Source organism: Mchenga conophoros, linkage group LG12 (genome assembly GCF_057382185.1).
Source record: "Mchenga conophoros isolate Kocher_MC1m ecotype Shallow Benthic linkage group LG12, M_conophoros_male_GT1.1, whole genome shotgun sequence".
NCBI classification, from domain to species: domain Eukaryota; kingdom Metazoa; phylum Chordata; class Actinopteri; order Cichliformes; family Cichlidae; genus Mchenga; species Mchenga conophoros.
The window spans coordinates 6514462-6538957 of record NC_140537.1 but is presented as its reverse complement, the minus strand read 5'-3'; the positions used below and the strand labels follow the sequence as shown (position 1 = coordinate 6538957).

Below are 24496 nucleotides of genomic sequence, written 5' to 3'. Positions count from 1 at the left end.
GAGAGATGGCATCGTCTGTGGAACGATTTGGACGGTAAGCGAACTGTAGTGGGTCCAGTGTGTCTGGTAGTGAAGAAATGATGAAGTCTCTGAACAGGTATCATTGTTGTGTGTTCTGGTATTCATTAGCAAATGAATGAACTCAAACCTAAAGCTGAGGTATGACAAGTAGCAGCTGAAAGTAGCCAGTAGGAAAAGATCTTTTATAAAATACTAATTACAGAGGCTTTAAGGAATCAGTCATTCATGTGGCAGATTGAGCTACAGAGACTCCACATTGCTTTTGATTGAGTGTAGTAGTGTCTGTAATGTAACTATACACCAGAAATGAACAGATGATAGAACTTATCTTTTATTGATGTTGGCTGTTTATTTGAATTTTGTTATTTTAAACTTCTATCCTTCCTCTGTGGTACCAAAATGAAATCTCGGTGTATCTGTCTTTATAAGTCAGTTACTGTAAGTGCAAATGGTGTTGGGTTCCAGTCTGTGGCGGGAAACAATAAAGCCAGCTTTTTTTTTTTCAATACTGACATCTCCGCCCATGCAGCTGTTAAGCCCAGAGTGCCGGTCTCACTGTGTGTAGAGACTCCATGGATACAAGCAGAAACAGTCCCCTGTTCATCCTTTTAAAAGACTCAAGCTTTGTGAGCGAGGAGAGGTGGATGCAAATGAGGGAACATGCGTGTGTGTGTGTGTTTAACTCTCTGAGGGCGGTGGATGTGTGAAAAAGTGCAGACCACAACACTAAAGTGCTTTTATTGTTCCACTTTGTGCCCAGTCTTCTTCTACCTCTAGTATCACTGGAGCTTAACTGCTGTCAGGAGTCTGGACCTAAAAATGTTTGTGAATGTCTTGTTTGGAGGTTAGTAAAGTTTCTGGGCATGTTAATACTGTACATGCAGGCTTAAAGGTTTGCAGGCATGCAGGTTTTTTGGGTTTTTTTTGCACCTTACAGCAGTTGTTCCAAATTTTTTGTGAATGCATGTGCATGACTTCTTGGCAGAGGGCAGGATGGAAATGTTCAATCTCAACTGTAAGCTGATAAACTTCCTCAATCATTTGAAAGAGAGGGCTGGTGTGGACTCCAAAGGTACTGGACTGAAATGCTGGATCATTTTCAATTGTTCTTATACAAATTCTAAAAGCAACAAAATTCTTCCTGCAGATTGTGTGGACCTGATGGACAGCAGTGGTAAAGTGATGAACCTGGCAGCCAAGCAGCACAATTTGGCTCTGGCCAGCAGTGTGCTGGTAGCCAGACACTACTACGTCCTCCTGCGAGTCTGCCGTGAGTCCGTCTGGTCCATCCATCAGCAGGACTTCAGAGGAACAAACACCCAGATTATAAAAGCATTTTCAAAACCTAATTATGTTATCAGTGTCTGGTCTAAATAATTAGATTCCAAATATATTGATGTAATGATGATAAGTGGCAGGACAAACTAATTCTGGTGCTTTCAGGGGTATCGTGAATGAAATGCATGTTGCCATCCTAATTTTTTGAAAGCTGAATGTAAAGTATGATTTTACCTATGCTTGAAAGCATGCCCGTGACTTCTTGTGCTTCCTCAGGAGACCATGAGGCTGGAGGTCAGAAATATGTCTCCCTTCAGAACAACAACAGTCAAAGTCATCCTGAATTAACAGGTAACAATAAAATAATATTAATGATAAGAATAACATCGGGGCTGTGGAAGTGGCTCTCTGAGGCCTCCTGCTGGACAAACCCATTCCTGCCATTGTGAAAATGCTACAAAACAAACAAAGTTACCTCATGTGGTTTGTCATTGCTTCTGTTGTAGAACTGCTGAAGAGGCTGACTGACAAAGAGCCAGACAGAAAGACTAGAAAGAGACGGATGCCTCAGACCAAAAACATTCCTGCAAACAGCAAGAGCCACTAAATTTAACACTGTCAATTTATATGTATAAATCTGAATACTTTGCTATATTTCTATTTTAACTGAGCTAAAGTGGATGATTTCTTTTTAGTTAATAATAGTCAATATTGAAGAAGTTCAATAGAATAAGTTACATTTTGAGATTTTATATTTCTGCATTAAATTGTTACTGTAACCAGAATGTCACAGAGAGGTAAATTAGAAGTATGAGCTGCTGTGTATCTTCCTAGTTTCTTGTGTTTCTAAGCATTTTCCTTTTCCTCATGTCTTTTGTGGCTTCCTGCCTGTCTGTGTGAGTTCCTTTTTGTCCATCTTTCAGTGACTTTCTGATATATTTTGAGAGCTGTTTCCTTGCTATTTTCTTGACTTCCTGCCTTTGTTCTCTTCCCGCCCTGCTTATTGTCAGATTTCATTCACCTGCACCTTATATTCTCCATATTGTGTATTTAGTCTGAATCCTTTCCCACAGTTTTCCCTCCCTCTTTTCCTGCATTTTGCCTTTTGGATTTTTTGAAATTTGAACCACTTGGATTAAACTTTTGCTACTTTCTGCAAGTTGGCGTTAAACTTTTCTTTGCGCTAAATAAAAAAAAAAAAAAGATAATATAAAAATAAAAATGAAATCAAACAGAATAAGTGCGCTTAATGAATTACTGATGGAAAAATTGTCTCAGGTTTTTCTTTACCAGAAATCTAACTGCAGTGTATTACAGTCTGCGCGCTCCCTGCTAATACTGCACTGCCAAAGAATTAATGATGATGTGATTGGATTTGCCTGCATTGAGGACTTGCTTGCTGTGTTCATTAGGAAAACTCAAGGGAACGAAAGAAATTGAACTAAACTGATTTTCAGTCATGCACACAGCTGCGGGAACGTGTTAGATGGTGGGGTTGCTTCCACAGGATGTGGAAGGTGCGCTCTCAACATAAATATAAAAAAGATTTACATAAACATTTAAATGTAAATCTACAATGCATGTTTTCATCTGTGATTATGGTCCTTAAAATAAGTATAGAACAATCTAATTAAAAACACAATGTTTGTCCATGAAAGGATGTCTTGCTAATTAAAAAACATTGTACCCCGTTTTCCTGCTGTGCGTTCCCAGATAGCAAGGAAACATTGAAACAATATTGAGTCAATATCAGGCGATGTCATTGAATCAACGTTGAGGTGTGACGTTGACCTAACGTCATTCTTGCACCCTTTTTTAATGTTGAAACGTCAGGTTTTGATGTTGAATCAATGTTGAAACCTGACATTGATTCGACGTTATATTTTCTAATACTGTTGACAATGAAACAATGTCAGATTCTGATATTGAAACACTGTTGAGCTATGGTGTTGATTTTCCACCTCTTTCGCACAGTTGCTTTTTATTAAAACAACAATTAAATCATGACTGAAAATCTACATTTCTTTATAGGTATTTTAACCAATACTAAACTACTGCATGTTTCCATCAATACTTAAACCACCTAAACACATAATTGTACTTGTTTTTGTACTGTACTTATTTCTCAAATTGGACACACACACATAATTAAAATAAATATATATATATATATATATATATATATATATATATATATATATATATATATATATATATATATATATATATATATATATACACACATATACACATACACACACACACACATATATATATACACACACACACACAAAAAAATGTCTCACAATGTATCATGTCAATATTAATATCCTAAAATAACAAAGCATTGCATGTGATGTAACACAGAAAAAAAACTAAACAAAAAAAAGGTCAATAGTTTTGTTTGCTAAATACTTTATTAAAAGACAGTTTCCTATTTACATTTATATGTTTCACAGAAGTTTGTAATTTTTTACTCTGGGATGGGGATGCATGATGTGCGTCCTGCACCACCCAAACGATCTGGGGCGTATCGGAGCCATTTCTGCACTGCTTGTGCAAAGACAAACTCGGACATAGAGTTTGCCCCTAACTGCTGCGTCAGGCCATCTAGGACAAAAATACACACACACACGCACAAAAGTGAATTAGAGCACATGAATAAGCTCTTGTTAACTGTCTTCAGCGGGGAGAAAGTATGTAAACTCCTAGGCTGATAAACCTGAAAGTCACCAGGCGTAAATCTGCCACATTTGATTCCCAAAGAGCTATGAGCGGAAAAAGTGATAAGTCTTAGCATGGTGTGCCGTGTATCCTTTAAAACAAAATAAACATTGGGTCCTCGGGCTGTAAAAACTACAACCCGAGGACTAAACAAGCCAAAGACCAAAGACTCCATCTCCAGATTAACCGGACATGAAAGTCTTGTTATTAAGAAAGACAAAGTAATATAGCAAAAACCGGACATAGGAAATGTGAAACACACCCAGCAGATCAATTGATCCCTTTATTGTTCACTTTAGGCTCATAAAACTACAATAAACAGTAAAACTTACCAAATATGCATCTGCACAGCGCTGTATCTTTAAATGCCCTTTTTTGCTTTGTGTGGTCCTTGGTTTTTTTCCCTGCCCAGTTTAGTACCGAGGCCAGCTCGTTTGTAATGGCATAAGCCATTACATGGCGGACTCGCACCTCCAGTGTGGTCCCTCCAATCAAGGCAAAGCGTCTCACCTATAGACACATTTTAAGAGATGGAATTAGCGTGTCTCATGTCCTAAATGTGCATGCAAGTGCTTGTGTGTATAATCAATATTTAAATCACATCTGACAGCTATTACACTTTATAGTTACAAAGTGTACATAACCTTTATATACTTACCATTGCCTTATTTGCTTCTTGTGATTGAAGAGCTGCCTCTGCATTGTTTAGCTCCTCAATGTTGTGCAAGGGCAAATCCAGAGGCAGTACCCCAGCATCTACCGATTCATTGCAGCAGGGATGGCGGATGGCTCTGACCTCCTCACGGAGTTCGTTAACTGCTCTGGTCAGGTCTGACAGCATCGTTAACATCTTTTGTGAGGTCGCATCTGTTTCAAAGAACAATTCTAGAAAGATTAATGGCTTAAGCAGTGAGGGGAAAAACTAATAGATCCATAAGTGATGGTGTAACATTCTGCATTCAAGTATAAGTTGTTCTAACTGCTAAAAGTGTTTGCTAGTTTTTGCATGTCACATATATTTGATATTTCTATATGTAGCTGCCATCACCAGTGTGTGAATTGTGTGTGAATGGGTGGATGACTGAATGTGTAAAGCGCTTTGGGGTACTTAGGGACTAGTTAAAGCGCTGTACAAATATAGGCCATTTACAATTTATACCATGTAAAATGTGAAATTCCAAGATTTTCGAACTTGCCTTGTAATAGTGGCCTCACAAAAAAAAAAAAAAAAAAAAAAATCACAACAAGATGATATTCAGGAGTATAAACTGGTGTTTTGAAGATAAGAGCACAATGACATTGTGATTCAGCTTTAAAAGCATACCATCTATAAAGAAGTCCTCGACATCTGACTCTGTATGCTGGGGAGATCGCAAAGCTGTGTCGTTTTGTGTGTTTTGCCGGAGTGGCGAAAGGTGCCGGAAGCTGGGCGGGGCATTATGATGCCTGCTGTCAGTGGGCTGGGGGGGAAAACTGCGGTCACAGTCATTATCCTTGTCGGGTGATACATAGGTCTCACATACTTCTGAAATCTGCTCATAGCGACTGGTAAATACTTGACTGTCTATACCTGGGTGACAACAGTGGGACACACCAGACTCTTCCGCAACCTGCGGTCGCTTAACTTTAACTTGTGCATTGCCGTTTTGGTTATGTTTTTCAGCAACCATCTCTTTAAAGTGCCTGAGTATATCTGACTCTGCTGCCTCAACCATTTTCCGTAATTTGCGCCTCCTTGACCAGCGTGATGTCATTGTCAGTGTATATCAGATTAAACAAATAGTGCTATATTTGGAAATAGCCAAATAAGCAAATTGTTTAACACTAGGAATTTATTTAACGACGTGAGTTTCTTACTTATTGATGGAAGTTACCAAATCAGATCTGAAAAAAGAGGAAAAATAGGGCACAATGTCAATAAAGAGGGAAAACTAGATACAAAGACGGCTTATAGAAGCTGAACAGAGTCCTGTGTGTGAAGGGACAGTAACTGCGTGTGTATATGTAAGCATTTAAACACTGAAAATAATAAAATTAACAGTATTTTGTCTAAGTTTGCCATTGTAGGAATTCATGGCACCGAGACAAAAACAGTGTACAGTGTGACATCAAACTAGGCGCACACCTTTGCTGCGTTTTCTCCGTTTTCCTCGTCCACACGTAAATGCTGAAACGGAGTTTTCGAAAAATATCCACCCCAGCAGGCGTCTTTAAAAATCTCAGTTTTCAGTTAACGAAAACGCAGTTTACGTGTGGACAAAAGGTGCAAACGCAAGTTAGGTGAGCGTGCAACTAAAGTTTGAATTGAGTGCGAATTGAAGCGGGTGCTCTCCAATCATTAAAAGTAACAAAGTCATTGAACACATTTATACAGTTACCTTTACGTTTATCAATCATATATCACAGATTTACAATTTTTTGTAGTAGTATGCTAAAAAGCAACTACAGAGCGAAAGTCGGTCAAGCGCCGAGGCGATGGCAAGAACAAAGGAACCCTCGAAGCGTTAAAGCTAGCTTTGTAAGGGAATATCACGGAAAAGTATGAAACGAAATGTTTTCTTTGTTGATAGACTTTGTTCGCAGTGCACTTTATTTGTTGCCGGATTGTAAGATGAAAGTAGACACAATTTCGGGCTCAAACATTTTGTCCGAAACTTTACATTAACGAGTTTTTTACTGTTATTCAAATGCAACCGTCAAAATAACGAATAGAAAAAAATTCATTCATTCTTACCTTATACTAATCGTGGTGCAGGCCAGTGCAGTGCATGAACTGATGCCCCTTCTCCGGTCAATTCCGCTGAAAGTAAATCTAATGTCCCGCTCTACTGTACAAGACAATGGTTACCTGGAGGGATGTACCACTGAGAGGGGTGCTGCGGAATAGTCCAAGTGATCGCTGCTCCCGGTCAACTATACATAAATTGCACGTCGACACGATTTTTTAAAGCTGGTGAACTAGACCAAAGTCATTGATAACAAAAGAACAAATTTTTTTTACTTTCTCCGGTACTTTATACCCGCTCAGTTGCAATGCAATTTAACGCTCAACTACAAATCGATGGCTTTTTGATGGTGACCGGCGCCGAATGATGGTAAACTATAAATAGACGTTTTCTCGATGTTGTTGTTGTCACCTGGTCGACTACAAAAAGATCAAATATCAATGACAAAAAAACAAAGGTAAATCAACATCATTACAACGTCCCTATAGTAAGACCGTCGGTTTACCACGGTATTTCAATGTTGTTACAACATTGGCATTTCAACCATAACGACGGATCGGATGAAAAATCAACATCAATTCAATGTCGTCTTGCTATCTGGGTTGCCTTTACCATCCACCAGGGGGTGCTGTAGTTCTCTCAGCAACCCTACTTCCCAAAGCCTTGCCCACATTACAACATGACTCTGATAAACCAGAAACATGTATTCTTTCTTTGTTTTTAAAATTTTGCTACATTTAAAACAACTCATTCAATTTCAGTTTCCTTGAAATATGTTGGCTATTGAGAACAAATGAACTAATGACAGCTATTACAATTTTTCTGAATTGCTAAAACACTAGACTCCATTCTCTAAAACAAATTCTTAGTGGCCAAAACCTATTTTTCGTATCAAACACTTTTGGCCAAATCTTAAACACTGATTTCTTTCTTTATCATAGAAGCTTTTTCTTTATCATGTAGAAAAACCGTTAACTATGTAACTTCTTTACACTGACAGCAAGTGGAGTTTCACTGGTCTGGCTCCACTTAAAGTCAAAGTGGACCGCAATGTTAAATGACTTTGACACCCCTGGATTAGCACATGGATAGGACCAGTAGGAATGTAACTGAGTACCTTTAGCAGTTTACTTAAGTACGGGTTTAATATACTTGCACTTTAAGTATTTCAGTGTAATGATACTTTTATAAATTTGGAGGTAAATATTTGTTCTTTAAGCTGCATGTCCAAAGACATGCAGCTTGTGGGGATAGGTTAATTGATTAATCCAAATTGTCACTAGGTGTGAATGTGCAAGTGAATGTGAGTGTGAATGGTTGTCTGTCCCTATGTGTTAGCCCTGCGACAGACTGGCGACCTGTCCAGGGTGTACCCCGCCTTTCGCCCTATGACAGCTGGGATAGGCTCCAGCGCCCCCCCACGACCCTGAAAAGGATAAGCGGAAGCGAATGGATGGATGGATATTTGTTCTTTAATATTCCAGTCCATTTATTTCGAATCTTTATTTACTTATTATTTTCCAGATGATCTACATTAAAATCAGCAGACGCTGCAACATTAAAGAAACATATATATGTCAAAAGATCATTAGTCGCAATCTAAAATATATAATGTATATGATCCTGAAAAAAGCCATTTTACGATCAATATAATCTCTAGATATAATTTAGGTTCTTTGAATGTATTTTTTGATTATACAGATTGTGGACTGTTGAGCTATTTGGATGGGATTTTAACTTTTACTCACTGATTTATTTAAACTCTTGTGCAGCATCAGCATCCAATAGAACACAGAGATGCACATGACAATCACGCCCAGTGTTTTAAAGCCATTTTCTACACCGATTTTTTTTTGTGAGTAATTATTTTGATTTGCTGTGCTGCAAGGAGAAAAATGAAAAAACTGATATTAAATATCAATCAGCAAACTTAAATTTGTTCTCATTTTGCTGTTACAGAAGGATGTGGAAATATTGAAGAGTATAGCTACTGCTCAGCCTGCTCCTAGGTTTGGTAACACATTTATTATTCAAGCAAACTCTTCGGTTAATCTGCAGCTCAACACAAATGCCACAGCCAGCAGTGCCGTGTCTCAGGTCAATGACCGGCTTCCACAAACCACAGCTGGGGGCTCCTCTACTCTTTCGAAATCACTAAGGATTATATAACGAGAGTATCCCATTAAATACTGCTGCTTCTGCTGTTGAGCTGCAAAACCAACAGAAACCTGCAGAGATGTCCGCATGTGAGTTTGAATCTCTGGAGAAATCTCTGGAGTCCCATCTGCCAGAGGCCGAGTTGGTGGAGGTGAAACGCATCTTATTTGGGAAGGAGACAAAGTGAGTTGTTGTACTTATACTGCATTTCTTTTAAATTTACTAAAGGAAGTATTGGGCTTTCCCGTTTCTCTTTATGTTTCCTTCTTTGTTGTTCTGGTTCCTGGTAAATTATTATTCTGCTCAGTGGACTTTGATCAAGCTGAAGGATAACTTACAGCCAGCACAGAGACAGGTTTGATAAATGTATAGACTAAAAAACCCTACATACAGTTAGGTCCATAAATATTTGGACAGAGACAACTTTTTTCTAATTTTGGTTCGGTAAATTACCCACAATGAATTTTAAATGAAACAACTCGGACTTTCAGCTTTAATTCACTGGGTTGAATAAAACAATTGCATAAAAATGTGAGGAAGTAAAGCATTTTTTAACACAAGCCCTTCATTTCAGGGGCTCAAAAGTAACTGGACAAATTCAATAACTGAAAATAAAATGCTCATTTCTAATACTTGGTTGAAAACCTCTTGATGGCAATGATGGCCTTAATTTACGCTTTTTTTAGTACACTTTAGATCAGGGGTGTCCAACTCCAATCCTCGAGAGCTACTGTCCTGCAGCTTTTAGCCGCATCCTTGTTCTGACACATCTGAATCAAACGAATGACTTGTTATCAGGCCTTTCCCAAACTTGATGGCATGCTGAAGAGTAATCCAACCATTTGATTCAGCTGTGTTGGAGTAGGGATGCATCTAAAAGCTGCAGGACAGCAGTGTTGTTCACTTGGTTGGCTGTTGTGAAGGGGTTTCTCATCACCATGAAAATGAATCTGCGATCATCCACCGCTGTTGTCTTCCATGGGTGTGCGGTGTTTTTGCATTGATGAGTTTAATGGTGCTTTCTTTCTTTCTCAGGATGGACCAAACTGTAGATTCTGCCTCTCCTAATACTGTAGCAATTTCTTGGTTGTTTTCTTTTCCTGTTTTCACAGCTTAAGGTTGGCTTGTTTCATTTGCATGGAGAGCTACTTTGTCCACGTTGTCTGTTCACAGCAAAATCTTCCAAATGCAAGCACCACACCTCAAATCAACTCCTGGCCTTTTATCTGCTTTATTGATAATGATGTAGCCTTTGAGTCAAAAAAGGGTGGCACATGTTAAGGAGCTGAAACTCCTAAACCCTTCATTCAATTTATATCTGGCTACCCTAAAAATGAAAGCAGCGAGTCTACACATTATGCCCATGTCCATTATATAACTATAAAAGTAAGATTTTTCAGTAAAAGGTTAAAAAACAAAACTTGTGTCACTGTCCAAATATATATGGACTTAACTATATGTGCAGTTTCTGTGTCCAAGCAGGCCATGCAACTCTACAGTGTAAGTATGCTTATCTCTTCATCTTCTCCGCATTTGAAGACTTTATTGTTCATTTACAACATTAAATACTAAAAAACTAAACATGCGCATCAATAACTCCGAGTCTTCTTTTTCAGATCATCAAAAAAGTATCATGTCATTTACATAAAAAGTACCTGATTTTTACTAGTCTCCCTGTCACTGCCACTGAGAAAAACCTAAAATGAGTCCAGACAGTTCAGTTTGTGATCTTGTCAGGCCAGACAAGTACTCCCACTTGCTCTCAGTCCTCTCAAGCCTCTATACCATGAATGCCTACTTGCTCAAGTGCCTGAAAAGATGGTTGCCCACATCTCTGCAGGGGACTTCAGGAGCTCTGTCATTGTGATCAAGGAGTTCTTGAAAAGCTGCCGCCAGCTAACGTACCCTTTCTTTCTCTGATAATAATGTATTTATTCATTTATTTTGTTTCAAAGATTTATTTAATTTCTTTCTCAAAGCAAAGACCTGAAACACAAAAAGAACAATGCTTTATTTTCTGAACACTGTCTTACAGGAAGCTGGACCTCTCAGCCTGTGCTGTGGAAGCTGCTTCTGAGCGAGACTTTGAGCTTAAAGGATATAAGTTTGATGCGGCACAGGAACAACTCAGGCCACCCAGAAACATCCGAGTGGGACTCATTCAGCACCACATTGTTCTGCCCACTGATGCCCCCGTCCTGGATCAGGTTACTAGTTACACACTACAGTACTAACCAGAAGACCACATGTACCAAACCTGTTGAGGTACATTAGCAGAGAGATACAGACAGGAAGCTGTAAGGTGACTGAATGACTTTCTGTAAAACTCTTCATGTACATTGTTCAAGAGAAGTATTCAACATGTATCTGCTTAAATAATTTACCTGACGAAAAGCATCAATACCATGAATAATATTGCTCCATTTCATTGGTAGAAGTGACTGGTGTTAATATTTTATCACTGCTCTCCCTTCACAGATCAGTGCCATGCACAGCCGAATTGGTGAAATGGTTGAGGTAGCAGCCATGTGTGGTGTAAACATTGTCTGCTTTCAGGAGACCTGGAGTGAGTGTCCATGTGCAAGAATTCTAAACCTATCCAACAAACATACAGAATAGGTACCAACAGAGACTGGGGTTTTTGTTTCTTTCGTTATCAGCCATGCCCTTTGCGTTCTGCACCCGTGAGAAAGAACCATGGACAGAGTTCGCAGAGTCTGCTGAAGAAGGAAACACCACACGCTTCTGCCAAGAGGTGAGATTGTAGAGCTTTGCTGCAGCGCGGTTAATACGTTGGGGACTGCAAACCTAACAGTTCTGCAATTCTACAATTAGCTGGCCAAAAAGTACAACATGGTCATAGTTTCACCGATTCTGGAGAGAGAGGAGTTACACGGCACCCTGTGGAACACGGCGGTGGTCATCTCCAACTCTGGAAACGTGCTGGGAAAGAGCAGGAAGAACCACATTCCCAGGATCGGGGACTTTAATGAGGTGAGTGATCTAAACGATCCACTGTGGCTGTGCAGGAACTGAAAAACTGCTGTTGTCATTGTCTCGTGTTTTCTACTCAGTCTACATATTACATGGAGGGCAACACTGGCCACACAGTGTTCCAGACACAGTTTGGGAAGATTGCTGTGAATATTTGCTACGGCCGTCATCATCCACTCAATTGGTTCATGTACAGCATGAATGGAGCTGAGATCATCTTTAACCCCTCGGCTACAGTTGGAGCTCTGAGGTAAGGGAGCCCCCCCCTCCCCATGTCCATGGTGTCCAGTATTGTTTTGCTGGCACATGGTACCAGTGGTAAGCTAAGAAAATGCAAAAATAATAGTGGAACAGTAAGCTTTCTATGGTGCAGACAGCCCTTGTGATCCAGGTATTGTGGTAACTGATAATGTGCTTTAGTCATCCATATTCCTACGTTCAGAAAAAGGTTAGATTAAATACTCAGATTGCCATACCTAGACCCTGAATTCAGGTTGAAGCAATGTTATCATTGACATGCCGCTACCATTATTACATAGTATATCTAAATAATGCGATGATAATATTGTTTCTTCTCTGCAGTGAACCCATGTGGTCTATAGAGGCCAGAAATGCAGCAATCGCTAACCACTGTTTTACGTGTGCCATTAACCGTGTTGGGACAGTAAGTTTGCAGGAATCATTCCAACATATTTGTGATGAATGACAAAATATGAAATCATGCCAAAAATAATCTTTTCTACAGGAACATTTCAAAAGTGAATTCACGTCTGGTGATGGGAAAAAAGGTAAAGGTTTTATTTTCTTAAGTCCCAGGATGTATGCATGTATCTCTTCATATGGTGTTATCAAAAAATGACTGTATGGTGAAGCGGATGAAGCTAATTCTGCCTGAGGGAGTTAATTATTTAAGGTGTCCTTAATGAACAGAAGAGAAAATGATTTGGTGTTCTTGCATGGAGCTAAATCAGGGTCAAAAATTTTATTGATTTGAAAAAGTGTTTTTTTTGTGTGTGCAGTTTTTGGACTTGAATAAAAATAATTTTTTATGAAGAAAAAAATCATGTTTTAATTTTTTAAATATCAAAACTTCAAATCACTTTTTCAAATAACTACATTTTGACTCTGATTTAGCTCAATTTTCTTGGCTTTTTCAGCTCACCACGACTTTGGACATTTTTATGGGTCCAGTTACGTGGCAGCTCCCGACGGCAGTCGCACGCCAGGCCTCTCTAGGACCCGGGATGGGCTGCTCGTGGTAGAAATGGATCTCAACCTGAATAGACAAATAAGTGACAAGTGGAGTTTCAAGGTAAATTTAACAAATTGTAACCTTTTAAAATGTTAGAAATTTTGATTAGAAATAAAGTTTCATTTAAAATCTCTGATCGTATTATTCCAAAAACAAAGATGAGACGAACAATATTTCCCTCAGAAATCCTTGAATGTAATGAATGAGTGGCACAAAAAGATTATATGTATGCAGAATTCAAACATGTCTGTATGTCCGCTGCTACCACACGTATATGTGCATCCTCCAATTCTCCAGGTAAATTATGCACAATGACTGGATGGTTGTATATTCACTTCAGCTATTTTTTGCAACCTTGACTGACTTCTTCAGTGTCTTTTTCTTTGCAGATGACTGGACGGTATGCTGAGTACGCAGAACAACTTGCCAAAGCTGTTCAGCATGACTTCAAACCCAAAATAGTAAAAGAGTAGAACATATTCTACAAATAGTGCACATTTATTATAGCCTATTGCAGCAGGAAACATGCTTAGTTCAGATTTAATTTGACACAAAGATCACGTCTGTCAGACTGACTGATTTCTATCATTTAATGTGATAAAAAACATTCAAGTCAAACCTTTGTCCTGTTCTCATTTGAACTGTTAAACTGAAACATTGCTGAATTAAAGATCACCTATGAACCTGGTGTTTCAAATCACCTTTTAAATCATTGGCTGTAACAGACATTTTCCTACAGGCCACACTGGCTTTTGAATTGGCGTTGTAGCCCGCAGCTCTCCTGTGGCAGACAGCTAACAAGGGGAAAAGCACCAGCAGGGTTGAAATGCAGCAGTACTAGAAGTATTAGAAGTACTTTTTAATTATTTAGAAAAAGTGGTTCCCTGTTTCAAACAACTGATTCTTATCATTTCATTCAGAATGAACACATAAATCTTCTTAAGGAAGTTATCTGGGTGAGAAGTAGGCCTGAGATGGAAAATCACAGTAGACATAATTTATGGGGTTTATGGGTTGTGCACATTTTCACTTCCATATTTTTGCCATTGTACTCTACTGGAACCACCAGTAGTATTTAATGGCTTAAAACAATACTTTTTTTTAATCTAATACTGGGTCTCAATTCAGTTCGTCCTCTGAAAGAAATTGTTTGTTTCAATCCTCCTACTGACATCATACAAAGCAAAAGAGAAGTGACTGGAAATGGAGTGTTTAGACCAGTCTAGTTCAACTAGACATGCTAACATCCTTATTTGAATACAATAAACATTCCTTTGAGATTTTGGTTCACATCGATTCAGTAGCCTCAGTTGTTGTGAATCTCCAGTTCCACCACATCAAACAGGTGCTGTACTAGATTTAGGTCTGGTGATTGCGGAAATGATCGGAATAAAGCAAACTGATGCTCAAGAAACCTGCTTGAGATGATCTGAGCTTTGTGAGCTGGCGTGTTATCTTGTTGGAAGCAGCTATCTGAAGATGGGTACACTGTGGTCACAGATGCCTGACCGTACTCATTTTTCTGTTTAGGTGCGGAGACGACGCTGGAGTGCAGGCAACAGCAAATCTTTTTAATTCCCTTTTAAACAGTGTCCCAACTACACAGCACTTGATGTTGTTTATATAAGATTTGACCTATAACAATGAGGTTTAAGGTATGAGTTCACTATTAAACCTATATAAAGCAGACGAAAACAACAAGGCTGTTCAAATGTTTTAATCACAACATATAATAAAAGCGCTATCTATACTGAATAAAAAAATAAAACTTGTGGTTTTCATCCAGAAGCACAACCAGACAAGACCCACTTTTCCTTGATTCGGAAAAGCAATATAATTTAAATAACATAATCGTGTCTGGTATGAAAGTGTAGTGCAAAAACATGTAAGTTAAAAATAAAACTCCGTGACAATGAGGAAATGACCTCGTCTTCATTTACAAACCAAAATGACTTATCCTAGTCCTAACGCATCCATGTATCCAGCACATTCCCCAAAGGCACAGGACACATGCGGAGCTGCTTTTCCAGTGAAGCAATTGAATCCGGTGAAGTCACGTTTCATCACGTCCGAGCTGAGTGTCCATGAGTTCCATACATCTATGGAGTATTGCATTGAACTTGCTTCATCATTTGAGTCACAATTTAGAGCATTAATTACCTGATACTCTCGTGACTTGCTTCCTGTATTTCCCTGTTTACAGAATCGTCTGATTAAAATGCGGTGAGTCGGGAGGATTTTTAAAAGGCAGGTAGAGGTGAGGCTGGAGGGGGGGGGGCGGATGAGCAGCTTCACATTAACACTGAGCAGAACAAAGAAATGAACACTCCAAGTATTATCAACATCGGCCCTGAATTATGTGCACACAATTTCCTGGTAAATTCTACTCTTGCTCATGTTTCCCGCAGTTCTGCCACAGTTGTGCAAGTCTGTACACTCAGTGTGAGATTCCAGTACAACTGCTGTCAGTAAAAACGTCCACATTGACAATAAGATGAATCTGAAATATCTGTTCATCACAAAAACAGAAATAAAAAGATCCATCCTGGATTCCTAATTCTTCCCAGGGTGAATCATTCAAAGGTTAAGTAGTGTTGGCATATACAGTACATGTATATATGTGAGCAGGCTTTTTGGCACCGGAGGAAAAAAGCCTGCAAAAGGGGGATCTGTGACAGCAGACAGGAGGAGGTGTCATTAGACTGGGGATCTGCAGCATTTTGATATTCCTATAATGACAAAAATCCAAATCCATCAACTCTCTTTAAACACGAACAGGATATCCTCGTCTGTCCCATAGCTGCGTCGAGCTTCCTCAAAGTTATTGACGCTGGTGCAGCACACCCCTAAAAATACACACACACAGATCTGTCAGCTCCAAGTTAAATAAATAAAAACACATTTATAAATAAGCTGCTCAAAAAGTGCACTCTGGGTCTGCCTCCCACTGTTAGCTCTATAGATGGCAATGTTCATGGACTGCTATAAAACTCGCTGGTGCCCATACAGTAAATACCACCAGCCATGGTGTTTATACATAATGTCTCAACACCTGCTGGATTACCATGAAATTTGATCCACACCCTCGTGGCTCCCTCTGGATTCATTAGAATTACTTCGGATTAGTGCTGGGTCTGAATATATTATGTTGTCGATGCTGAAGCAATACGAGAGTGGACCTTAAGTAAGTGTTCACCTTTCTCATGCACGACTCCATTCATATGAAACAACAAATAAGCCTCTGATCAACAGAGGCTTGCTTATGGAAAAAAACAATGACTTGTGAAACATGAACCATTTCTAACTCCAGAAACTGCACAAATGCACCACTGAACATCAAGCCAGGCAGCATAAACTTGTGCTACCAGCTTGAATTGACTCTGTCACTACTAAGGAGGAGAAAGAAAAGAGAGCACAGCTGCCCCGCAAATAAAGTCCGCCGTTTAGAGGTTTATCTGTTTTAAACATAGCTTTTTTTCTGCATTTCTGTCATTCACAATGTGAGGGGTTCAGCTCATGCGGTGACATGGAACCAAGCAAGGTTTGTTAATGTTAATGGAAACATTGACGTTCATGAATCACACAATGACTGAAAACAGCTGCAACAAAAAGTGGCATTACACCAAACCCGAAAGCAGAGCAGCTGCTGTTTAAGGGTCGACTCTATCGCTGTGTGCCAAAATTTAAGCTTTCTTAGTCTAAGCCTAACAGTAGGTTTTATTTAAATTGTATCATATATATTTTATTTCTGAGGATTCCTTAAAAAGAACAGCTCACAGAACTCAAATTAAGAGAATTTTGCTTTAGTGCTATTCATCCATCCATCTATTTTCTTCTGCTTTCAAATTGGTCTCTTGACCATCTGCAACAGGGCAAAGTATACAGTAAACAGGTGGGGACCTTCTTGCTGTGAGGCAACAGCAGGATGATGGCCATCCTGATAATTCCAGTGTGACATGAAGACTTTTGGAGATACCGGCCTTTGAGATTTTTTTCTTTTTAAGTGAATGGAATCAGGCAGCAGTTACTTGTGGTGCTCAAAACACCAGTGAGCACATTTTGTGCACCCAGTATGGATTTGTGTGGAATATTAAACTCTAGTTCAATCTAGCAGATCACCTGCAAACCTTGAGCCATCCACTTCTCTGGCAGCTTTTCTACAATAACTTCCACACAACGAGCAGTGTCATGACAGGTAAGGCTAAGAAGGAGGATTCACATTTACTAAGACGGTCTCTTACATACCACAGATTAATTTTACTTACATTTATGGTAGAAGTAGAAATACAAGTATACTCACGGTCAGAATACGCTGGGTTATTGTAGAAGATGGAGCCAGTGGTTCTGTTGAAGCCACACACAACCACAAAGTGACCCTGATAGTCCGGCTTCCTGCAGAAACACTTCTGACCCACGGGCATGAAGCAGCAGTATTTGACAGGCTGGGAGCACAGTTCACATGTCAACACCACAGCATTGACCAGCACTATGGCAACGTGGCCCTGCTCCAGATGAGACTGGATTTCCTGAACTGACACAGAACTGTGAGAAGGCACACACAACTGAGGTCATATATTTATTTTAAGGTACTGAAAAAAGGAGGCGGGTAAATTAACATCAACAGGAAGCTCACCATTTCTTCACCACCACACCTTTGCTCTCCGCTTTAAGGAAGAGCTCATTCACTCTGTTTTCTTCAGTATCAAAATGCTTCTTGTAAAAGGACTGTAAACAACAACAAAACATCATCAAGACACAATCATAGGTAACTATCAAAATGTTCAAAACTGGTTAGAATTACACTGTTAGTTTGGACTACGTACCTGGTTTTTAAAGCCCTTATCTACACCCAGAGTCTGTGTACAAAAGCAGTGTTTGATTCCTAGATGGCACATGAGGTAGGCCAGGTCGATAGTCCACACACTTTCTGTCAGCTTCAGATCCCAGCACGCCCTCTGAAACTCATCATCGCTGACAGGGTGGAGGTACCTACACATTCAGACAACCAGAGTGTGAATCCCTCACACAATGCCAAGGCACCTTTGATTTGCAATTCAGAAAAGAGCCTGCTGACAGGCAGTACAGTAAGCACTGCAGTCTGTATGGCAGCTACAGTACATAGTGTAACAAAAACATGACTTCTGAAGGTAAAAACCTTGATGTGCTCTTACTTGAGGACCATCCTGGAGCAGGCTAAGCCACAGTCCCAGTGGTACAGCTGCCGGATAACAGGAACATCCAGCAGGACATCATCTGAGTAAACCGAGGAGTTACTTTCACATTTCAACAAAACAAATACTAGCGCTGTCACAAGACTGCTTCACTGTTTCACTCACCTGTCATTCTGCTGGTTTCTTTCTCCCACAGACCGCCCGGTAACTAACTCAGTACCAGCTGGTCAGTCTTGTTTGCAGCACTGAGGGCGAGGCTGGGTGCCCTCATCGATGCTAACTAGTTAAAAAAAACTAGCTCCCCGACTACAAGCGTCCAGGCTAGCACTATTTATCGCTCTGTTGCTGATAAAACGCGAACAGCTCTGTGACTCACGCCGCTGCGAGGCGCACACACATAACTAACAAGAAAAACAGTAACAAAAACTCATTTTCAGGACGGTTTTTCGTGCCGATGCCTCGAAACGAGACGCTCCTCTGCTCTATTCCGTGTTTACTCGCGTACTGAGACGCTTCTTGCGTTATACTGCCACCATGTGGTGTGGAGGAGACTTTAACGCTTCTTATGAGAACTGTATCCACGCGCTTTTACTACTACATATTTGAACCATAGATTTGAACTATTAGTAGGCAAACTTTACTAAAGTATTTCAGGACTAATCCTACTATTCACTAACATTTTAAACGGACGATGTTTTTTTTTTTATGTATACTACTCACTATAAGTCATGTGACTAGAAGAATAGGGGGACAGGAAATTCAAGTGTTTGTCTGTTGTGTCTTCAAGTGTTAAAAAATGTATTAGTGGCAAAAGGAAAAAACAATTGGCTCATAAAATACACCATGCTCCGCAATCATTATTGCACATATGAATGATGATGATTCCAGGTCCTAATACATTATACAAATAATCTGTAACGATACTTCCATTTATTTTCACATAACTACATGTTTTTGACTCAATTGAATACTCAAATACAATTACCTGGTAACTGATAATACATTATTTTAGGTGAAACTACTCAAAAGTGCAAATAATAAGCTGCACTAATAATAAAATAAGCTGTAAAAGAACATATTAATGATCAGTAATTAGTAGCCCAGAACTGTATTTTATTCTGAAACCTTTCATTCTCCATCTTTGCTGCTGGCATTATAATTATATTTTGAAGATTACACATTTATACTTTTACTAGTGAGTGTTTTGTAGATGCTACTTAAATAAAAGCCAGAGTTCTTCCTCCATCATTGTTTATCCTCCTTCTTTCTATTATCACATTTTAATGGTTTTAGTGAAATATTCAAATGATGTTTTAACGTCTCGTTTCATGAGGGTTCCAATTTCTCTGTAGAAAAATGTTGTTCCTGCTACTGGGTTCCATAGGTGGTCCCCATTGACACCTGTGTTACAAAAAAAACACAAACAAACAGACCAACATTTAAGATCTTAGTCAGTACTAAAGATCATCAGTGAAAGTGAAGGAGAAAAGTCAGTTACCGATGCACTGTCTGCATCTTCAGTGAGATGTGTTGTTTTGTGTCTGCTGTAAAGATCTCGTTTCCTTGAGCAAGTCACCAAAAACCAGTCAGCAACCACGGGCACCTGAACGAAAATAGTCAAAACATTTAAAATTTGGTGTTTCATCACTTATACGGATGCTAGTCTGAACATTTCTCTTCTCACCAAACTGAGGAATGACAAGGCTGCACCCAAGTTCACTATGGTTGGAACGATGGAAAATCTTCCTGCCTGTAAGAACCCCAAACTACCATAAGACTAAAGTAAAAACACGGACCGTTCTTGATAAAATCATTGCTGTTTCAAGATTAGTCAGGCCTCACAGTTCCAAACACAATGACGTCGAAGCGGATCCCGTAAGCTTTGATTAACGTTCTGGTTTCCTCTCCATCTGCTGCCTTGTAGTATTTAGCAAATCTAAAAGACAGAAGTTTTAGCAGTTCTTTATTCAGCCTTATACATTCATCAGTACCTGTCTGTTTAAAAAAAAAAAAAAGTTTTTCACCTAAAGTTGTAACCAGGGGCCACATTGTTGACAGGATGTTTGTTGTCCAGCCTCCGGAAGCTGTATTTAGGTAAACACTCCCCTGCCCACCAGTCCAAATCACAGCTCCAGTCAATAAGAATACCAAGGACACCCCCCTGTAAAACAAATCACTCAGTTCAGGATTATTCAGTTAGCACCTTTAAATTTAGGTTAGATCTGTACTGATGTAATTAAACACAACAATTAAAATATAATAGTCACTACAAAAAGTAGTGTTTGGACAAAAAACAATAACAAAGAATGGTATAAAACTAGTACACGCCTATGCCACAGTATTTTAATGACTGCTTGTGCTTTTGGCCATGAAACTGAAATAGTAAAATGTGTTTTATTGTAGGAGCATAAATGCAAAAAAAAAAAAAAAGCTTCAATGGCCATTGCTAGGCAACCATGATCATAATATATATAGATAAGAACCTGTAAGGACCTAAAATTTGGTTGAAAACACCAACTACAATTGAAAACAGAGTAAGACAATAATTATTAAGTTCAAATATGGCAATACTGAATGAAATGTTAACTTATACCCGCTTTTCAGAGTTTAAAGAGACAACCATGTAAAACAATGTATCCTACAATGAAGGTGAAACAGCTACATAGTGCTCAACCACACTTAATGGAAAGCCAAAAAATGGCTTTAAGAGTTCAGCATTTCCAGCTGTTCTCAGCTCCCATGGTAGACTTTAATCGCAGCACAGAGCAGAGAAGCTAGAAAGGTTTTTGCCTTGTGATATGGAGCGACCACAGAGAACATAAAAATGCATACATTACACTAACTGTGGGAGTGACTATCAGACGGGAGCCAGGGAACCTGAGGGCTGTACTGGCTCACATCCTGCTTATGAGACATATATACTGGAGGAAGACCATACAGGAACTTGAACAATGAATTCCAGTACAGAAAGACAACGATCATTCGATTCACCTTCACAGCCATGTCTTGAAAATCCTCCCCAGCCTCTGAGACAATATGCTTGAGTCTGAATATGGGACAGTGTGGGTCTGTGAGACGGCTGAATTCACACCTCTTCAGGTATGAGGAGTTCACATGAGGCAGTATGTTTCTTCTGGAGGAAGGAGGACAAGGCTCCGGTTTAATGGGGAAAACTGTGACTCTGTATGTTTGCTTAAGCATCTACAGATCTCCCTCTTACATTCAAATGCAGTTCACCGACCTGTGAAAGTTGAACTTTGGGTACGTGATGCTGTTTTTGATCAACACGGTGAAGTTTTCTGCTGCAACCAGCAGCGCATGCCTGCAGGACATGAAACAACACATCAAGCCTCCACAGTCCTGGAACTAGTAACAAATATTCTAACATGGTAAATATATTCTTACTCAGGCAGCTTAGTGTCTATTTCAAGTGGGCACCATGAGAGCACTTCACAGGTCCGTGCAGTGGTGGAGTAGTTCTCACACAGTCCCGTCTGTATACCTGGGTGGAAAATAAATTTCACGCTGAGTTTTTGCTGCGTGAGGCCACAAATATTAAAGGGGCTGTATCATCAGGGAGGAAGGCCTACCGTTGCCCCGGGGATCACTGCGTCCCTCGACACAGTTGCAGTCATCCACACAAGTAGTTGATGGGCTTGGAAGCTGCAGGAAAAATCTCCAGTGTTAATGTGTATATTTGAAGGTGAAGTTAAAAATCCTAAATAAATTTCACAAACATTTTTAAGCAATAATATGCAAAACAATTAAATAAATAAATACATTTTTAAATGCTGGATGTAGAAAATATGACACAAACAGATTAATTACATTTTTAAATTAATTAAAAATCTTTGTCAGAAGCTCCCAATTTTAAAAAATTATCTAGGCTTTAAAGGGTTAATGCAAACATTAAAAAGTATTTAATACTTAACCCTTTAAAGCCTGAAGTTTCTTGAGTCTTCTAACAATTTTTAATTAGATAAGTATCCATTTGGCTATATGAGTTATGATTTGTGCCATATTTCCTGCATCAGGTATTTTTGTGCAATTTACTTGCCGTGGGGGAAAAACTCACAGAAAATATGATACACTTGACTTTAAAAGGGTTTATAATCATATTTATGATTTCCCCCAACTGAAAAACAATAGCCACAGAGAAATGTAGTAATAGGAAAAAATAAGCTGTTAATACAGGACAATCACCATGTACTTGGCACTCTAATGGTCTTCATCAATGGTTGTGCGAGTTTGGCAAGACATGGCCGACCCTTGGCTCTGGTTATCTGTTTTGTAACAGCAGTGACTCACCTCGGGACAATGTGACTGCACTTGTTTTGGGGTCACAACCATATTCGTCAGCACAAAGAATGAATGATCACTCTGTCAGAAAGTAGAGCAGGAAAAAAGTTTCCAGGGAATGAAAAAAGCCAAAACCTGTTATGCTGTTCTCCCCCCTCACATATAAAATGACAGAAATCCTAAAATGCACGTTTCAATACCTGAGGAGGGATAATGTAATCAGCCACATCCCAAAAACGAGGCTCCGTGTCAGATGTGTTGGTGAAAGCGAAACCTTTCACTTTCGTGGTGACGGTGCTGATGACAGTATCTGTATCCTGGTAGGCCTTCTGCACCACACACACATACCTACAGCAGGTTTGCAGAAATGTCTGAGTTTAACTGTGCAAGCAAAAACATCATTTCATAATCCACATATTACCACATCCCCAACCAATCAATCCCCTCCTCTGATTTTATTGGGTACTTACCCAACCACATACATCACCACCAAGAATTGGGTGAACCTGAACACAAATCCTACACCTAAGCTGGGAATAACCAGCGTTTTTGGTGTTTCGTAGTCAAAAGCATAGTGCAGGAATCTCTTGCAGCAGCCTGCTGACTTGCTCATGGCTACACCACGAACCAATGAAGATATGTGAAACAATGACGACTCGACAAAGCCGTCCTTATTCAAATTCATTATATTCAAATCACATTTACTGCTTGGCAAATACAATTTTAAGCATAGTGTTTTTACACTAATTCCAGTTTAGACAACTTACATACTGTCATGGTAAACTTATTTTATGCTGACATTAGACTGTTGGACATGTTTAAGTACATTGCTGTAAATACGATTATTTAACTACTTGTATTGGGTTATTTGATGTAGAAAGCCAAAACAAATATTGGGTCAAAACACAACGCTCCAGCATAGGGCTGCCTCGAGTGCAATAACAGCCAGCCTTGGCTCAAGAAAACAGAAGGATTTATTCCTGCCACCTTTCTACTTCTGAAGAATAAATGTTGGGCCAACATCTAAGTAATATAAATACACATATACAAAGGCAGTAACTATAAGTAACTACACTGGAGAAAATATCAGTCCTGCTAAAGGTTTGCAAGCCTACCTAGTCTTGGGTACAGTAGGCCTATTCATTTTAACTGTATATTATTTTATTCTTTCAAAGGTAATGCTATCCACCCATCCATTCTCTTCCACTTATCCTTGTCAGGGTCACGGTGGGTGGGGATGGGGTTTGGGGGGGTGGGTGGAGCCTATCCCAGCTGTCTTAATGAGAGAAGCAGGGTGAACCCTTGACAGGTCGCCAGTGGTTAATTTAACACATTTTCATAAATGTCACTCGTAACTGTATAAACACATCTCCCTTTTCTCACCCTCAACAGGTTGTGGAGAATGGCTGCCCATCCACGAGCCTGGTTCTGTCAGGAGAAGAAGTTTTCCTTCCCACTGTTGCCAATTGCTTGCTTATAAAGGGTCAGCTTATGATTGGGGACTTCTCTCAGATGTTGTGGGGTCTTTCACCTTACCGTGCACCTTCACCTTTATGACGAATCATGTGGACCCATCTGTTAAATAAACCAGTTCCGAAGTGAGCAAGACGTGGCTGCAAACGAGGTCTAACAGGTTCTTACTGTCATCTCTGCTGTTCAACATCGGATACACACTGAAAGCATAGAATTAGACATAATATTTGATTTCATTTTGTGAAGCGGTGCGAAACCTCTCTTTAAAAGAGTACAGCATCTTCTTTCAAAATGTGGAAATACTGAAAGTGCAGGAAACACAGAACCCTTTGTTGAAACAACTCACCAGAAATTTCCATGCCACTTTCAGATACTGCCAACTCGATCTGATTAAAAATTGT

At 39.4% G+C, this 24496-nt stretch overlaps 5 protein-coding genes across 6 annotated transcripts; 2 read left to right on the top strand and 3 right to left on the bottom strand.

Moving 5' to 3' along the window:
- The first annotated feature begins 686 nt into the window (after nt 1-686).
- c8h22orf15 (chromosome 8 C22orf15 homolog) lies at nt 687-2443 on the top strand. The gene is made up of 4 exons (XM_085293080.1): nt 687-1093; nt 1169-1291; nt 1576-1650; nt 1806-2443. Exons 1-4 carry the CDS (start codon nt 982-984, stop codon nt 1904-1906), a joined length of 411 nt encoding a protein of 136 aa, XP_085149206.1. The 5' UTR covers nt 687-981; the 3' UTR covers nt 1907-2443.
- Nucleotides 2444-3707: 1264 nt separating this feature from the next.
- On the bottom strand, nt 3708-6229 carry LOC146562014 (uncharacterized). Its single transcript, XM_085293079.1, has 4 exons — nt 5348-6229; nt 4682-4890; nt 4356-4533; nt 3708-3909 (listed from the first exon to the last, which is right to left on the bottom strand). Exons 1-4 carry the CDS (start codon nt 5775-5777, stop codon nt 3773-3775), a joined length of 954 nt encoding a protein of 317 aa, XP_085149205.1. The 5' UTR covers nt 5778-6229; the 3' UTR covers nt 3708-3772.
- A 2687-nt stretch (nt 6230-8916) lies between these two features.
- On the top strand, nt 8917-14124 carry upb1 (ureidopropionase, beta). Its single transcript, XM_085293497.1, has 10 exons — nt 8917-9089; nt 10942-11113; nt 11385-11472; nt 11567-11661; nt 11742-11900; nt 11981-12150; nt 12483-12564; nt 12646-12688; nt 13058-13212; nt 13542-14124. The coding sequence occupies exons 1-10, from the start codon at nt 8986-8988 to the stop codon at nt 13623-13625; spliced, it is 1152 nt and encodes a 383-aa protein (XP_085149623.1). The 5' UTR covers nt 8917-8985; the 3' UTR covers nt 13626-14124.
- Nucleotides 14125-14854: 730 nt separating this feature from the next.
- gucd1 (guanylyl cyclase domain containing 1) lies at nt 14855-18821 on the bottom strand. Its single transcript, XM_085293498.1, has 6 exons — nt 18489-18821; nt 18324-18405; nt 17976-18141; nt 17786-17877; nt 17453-17694; nt 14855-15998 (listed from the first exon to the last, which is right to left on the bottom strand). The coding sequence occupies exons 1-6, from the start codon at nt 18493-18495 to the stop codon at nt 15907-15909; spliced, it is 681 nt and encodes a 226-aa protein (XP_085149624.1). The 5' UTR covers nt 18496-18821; the 3' UTR covers nt 14855-15906.
- Nucleotides 18822-19047: 226 nt separating this feature from the next.
- On the bottom strand, nt 19048-24428 carry p2rx4b (purinergic receptor P2X, ligand-gated ion channel, 4b). Of its 2 annotated transcripts, none has more exons than XM_085293496.1 (12): nt 24006-24428; nt 22823-22970; nt 22632-22703; nt 21914-21986; nt 21729-21825; nt 21565-21645; nt 21315-21456; nt 20348-20484; nt 20166-20259; nt 20008-20073; nt 19822-19926; nt 19048-19724 (listed from the first exon to the last, which is right to left on the bottom strand). In XM_085293496.1, exons 3-12 carry the CDS (start codon nt 22671-22673, stop codon nt 19692-19694), a joined length of 870 nt encoding a protein of 289 aa, XP_085149622.1. In that variant the 5' UTR covers nt 22674-22703; nt 22823-22970; nt 24006-24428; the 3' UTR covers nt 19048-19691. The 2 variants fall into 2 exon arrangements, with proteins under 2 accessions (XP_085149622.1, XP_085149621.1); XM_085293495.1 differs by lacking the exon at nt 24006-24428 and adding an exon at nt 23093-23329.
- Between the last annotated feature and the right edge of the window lie 68 nt (nt 24429-24496).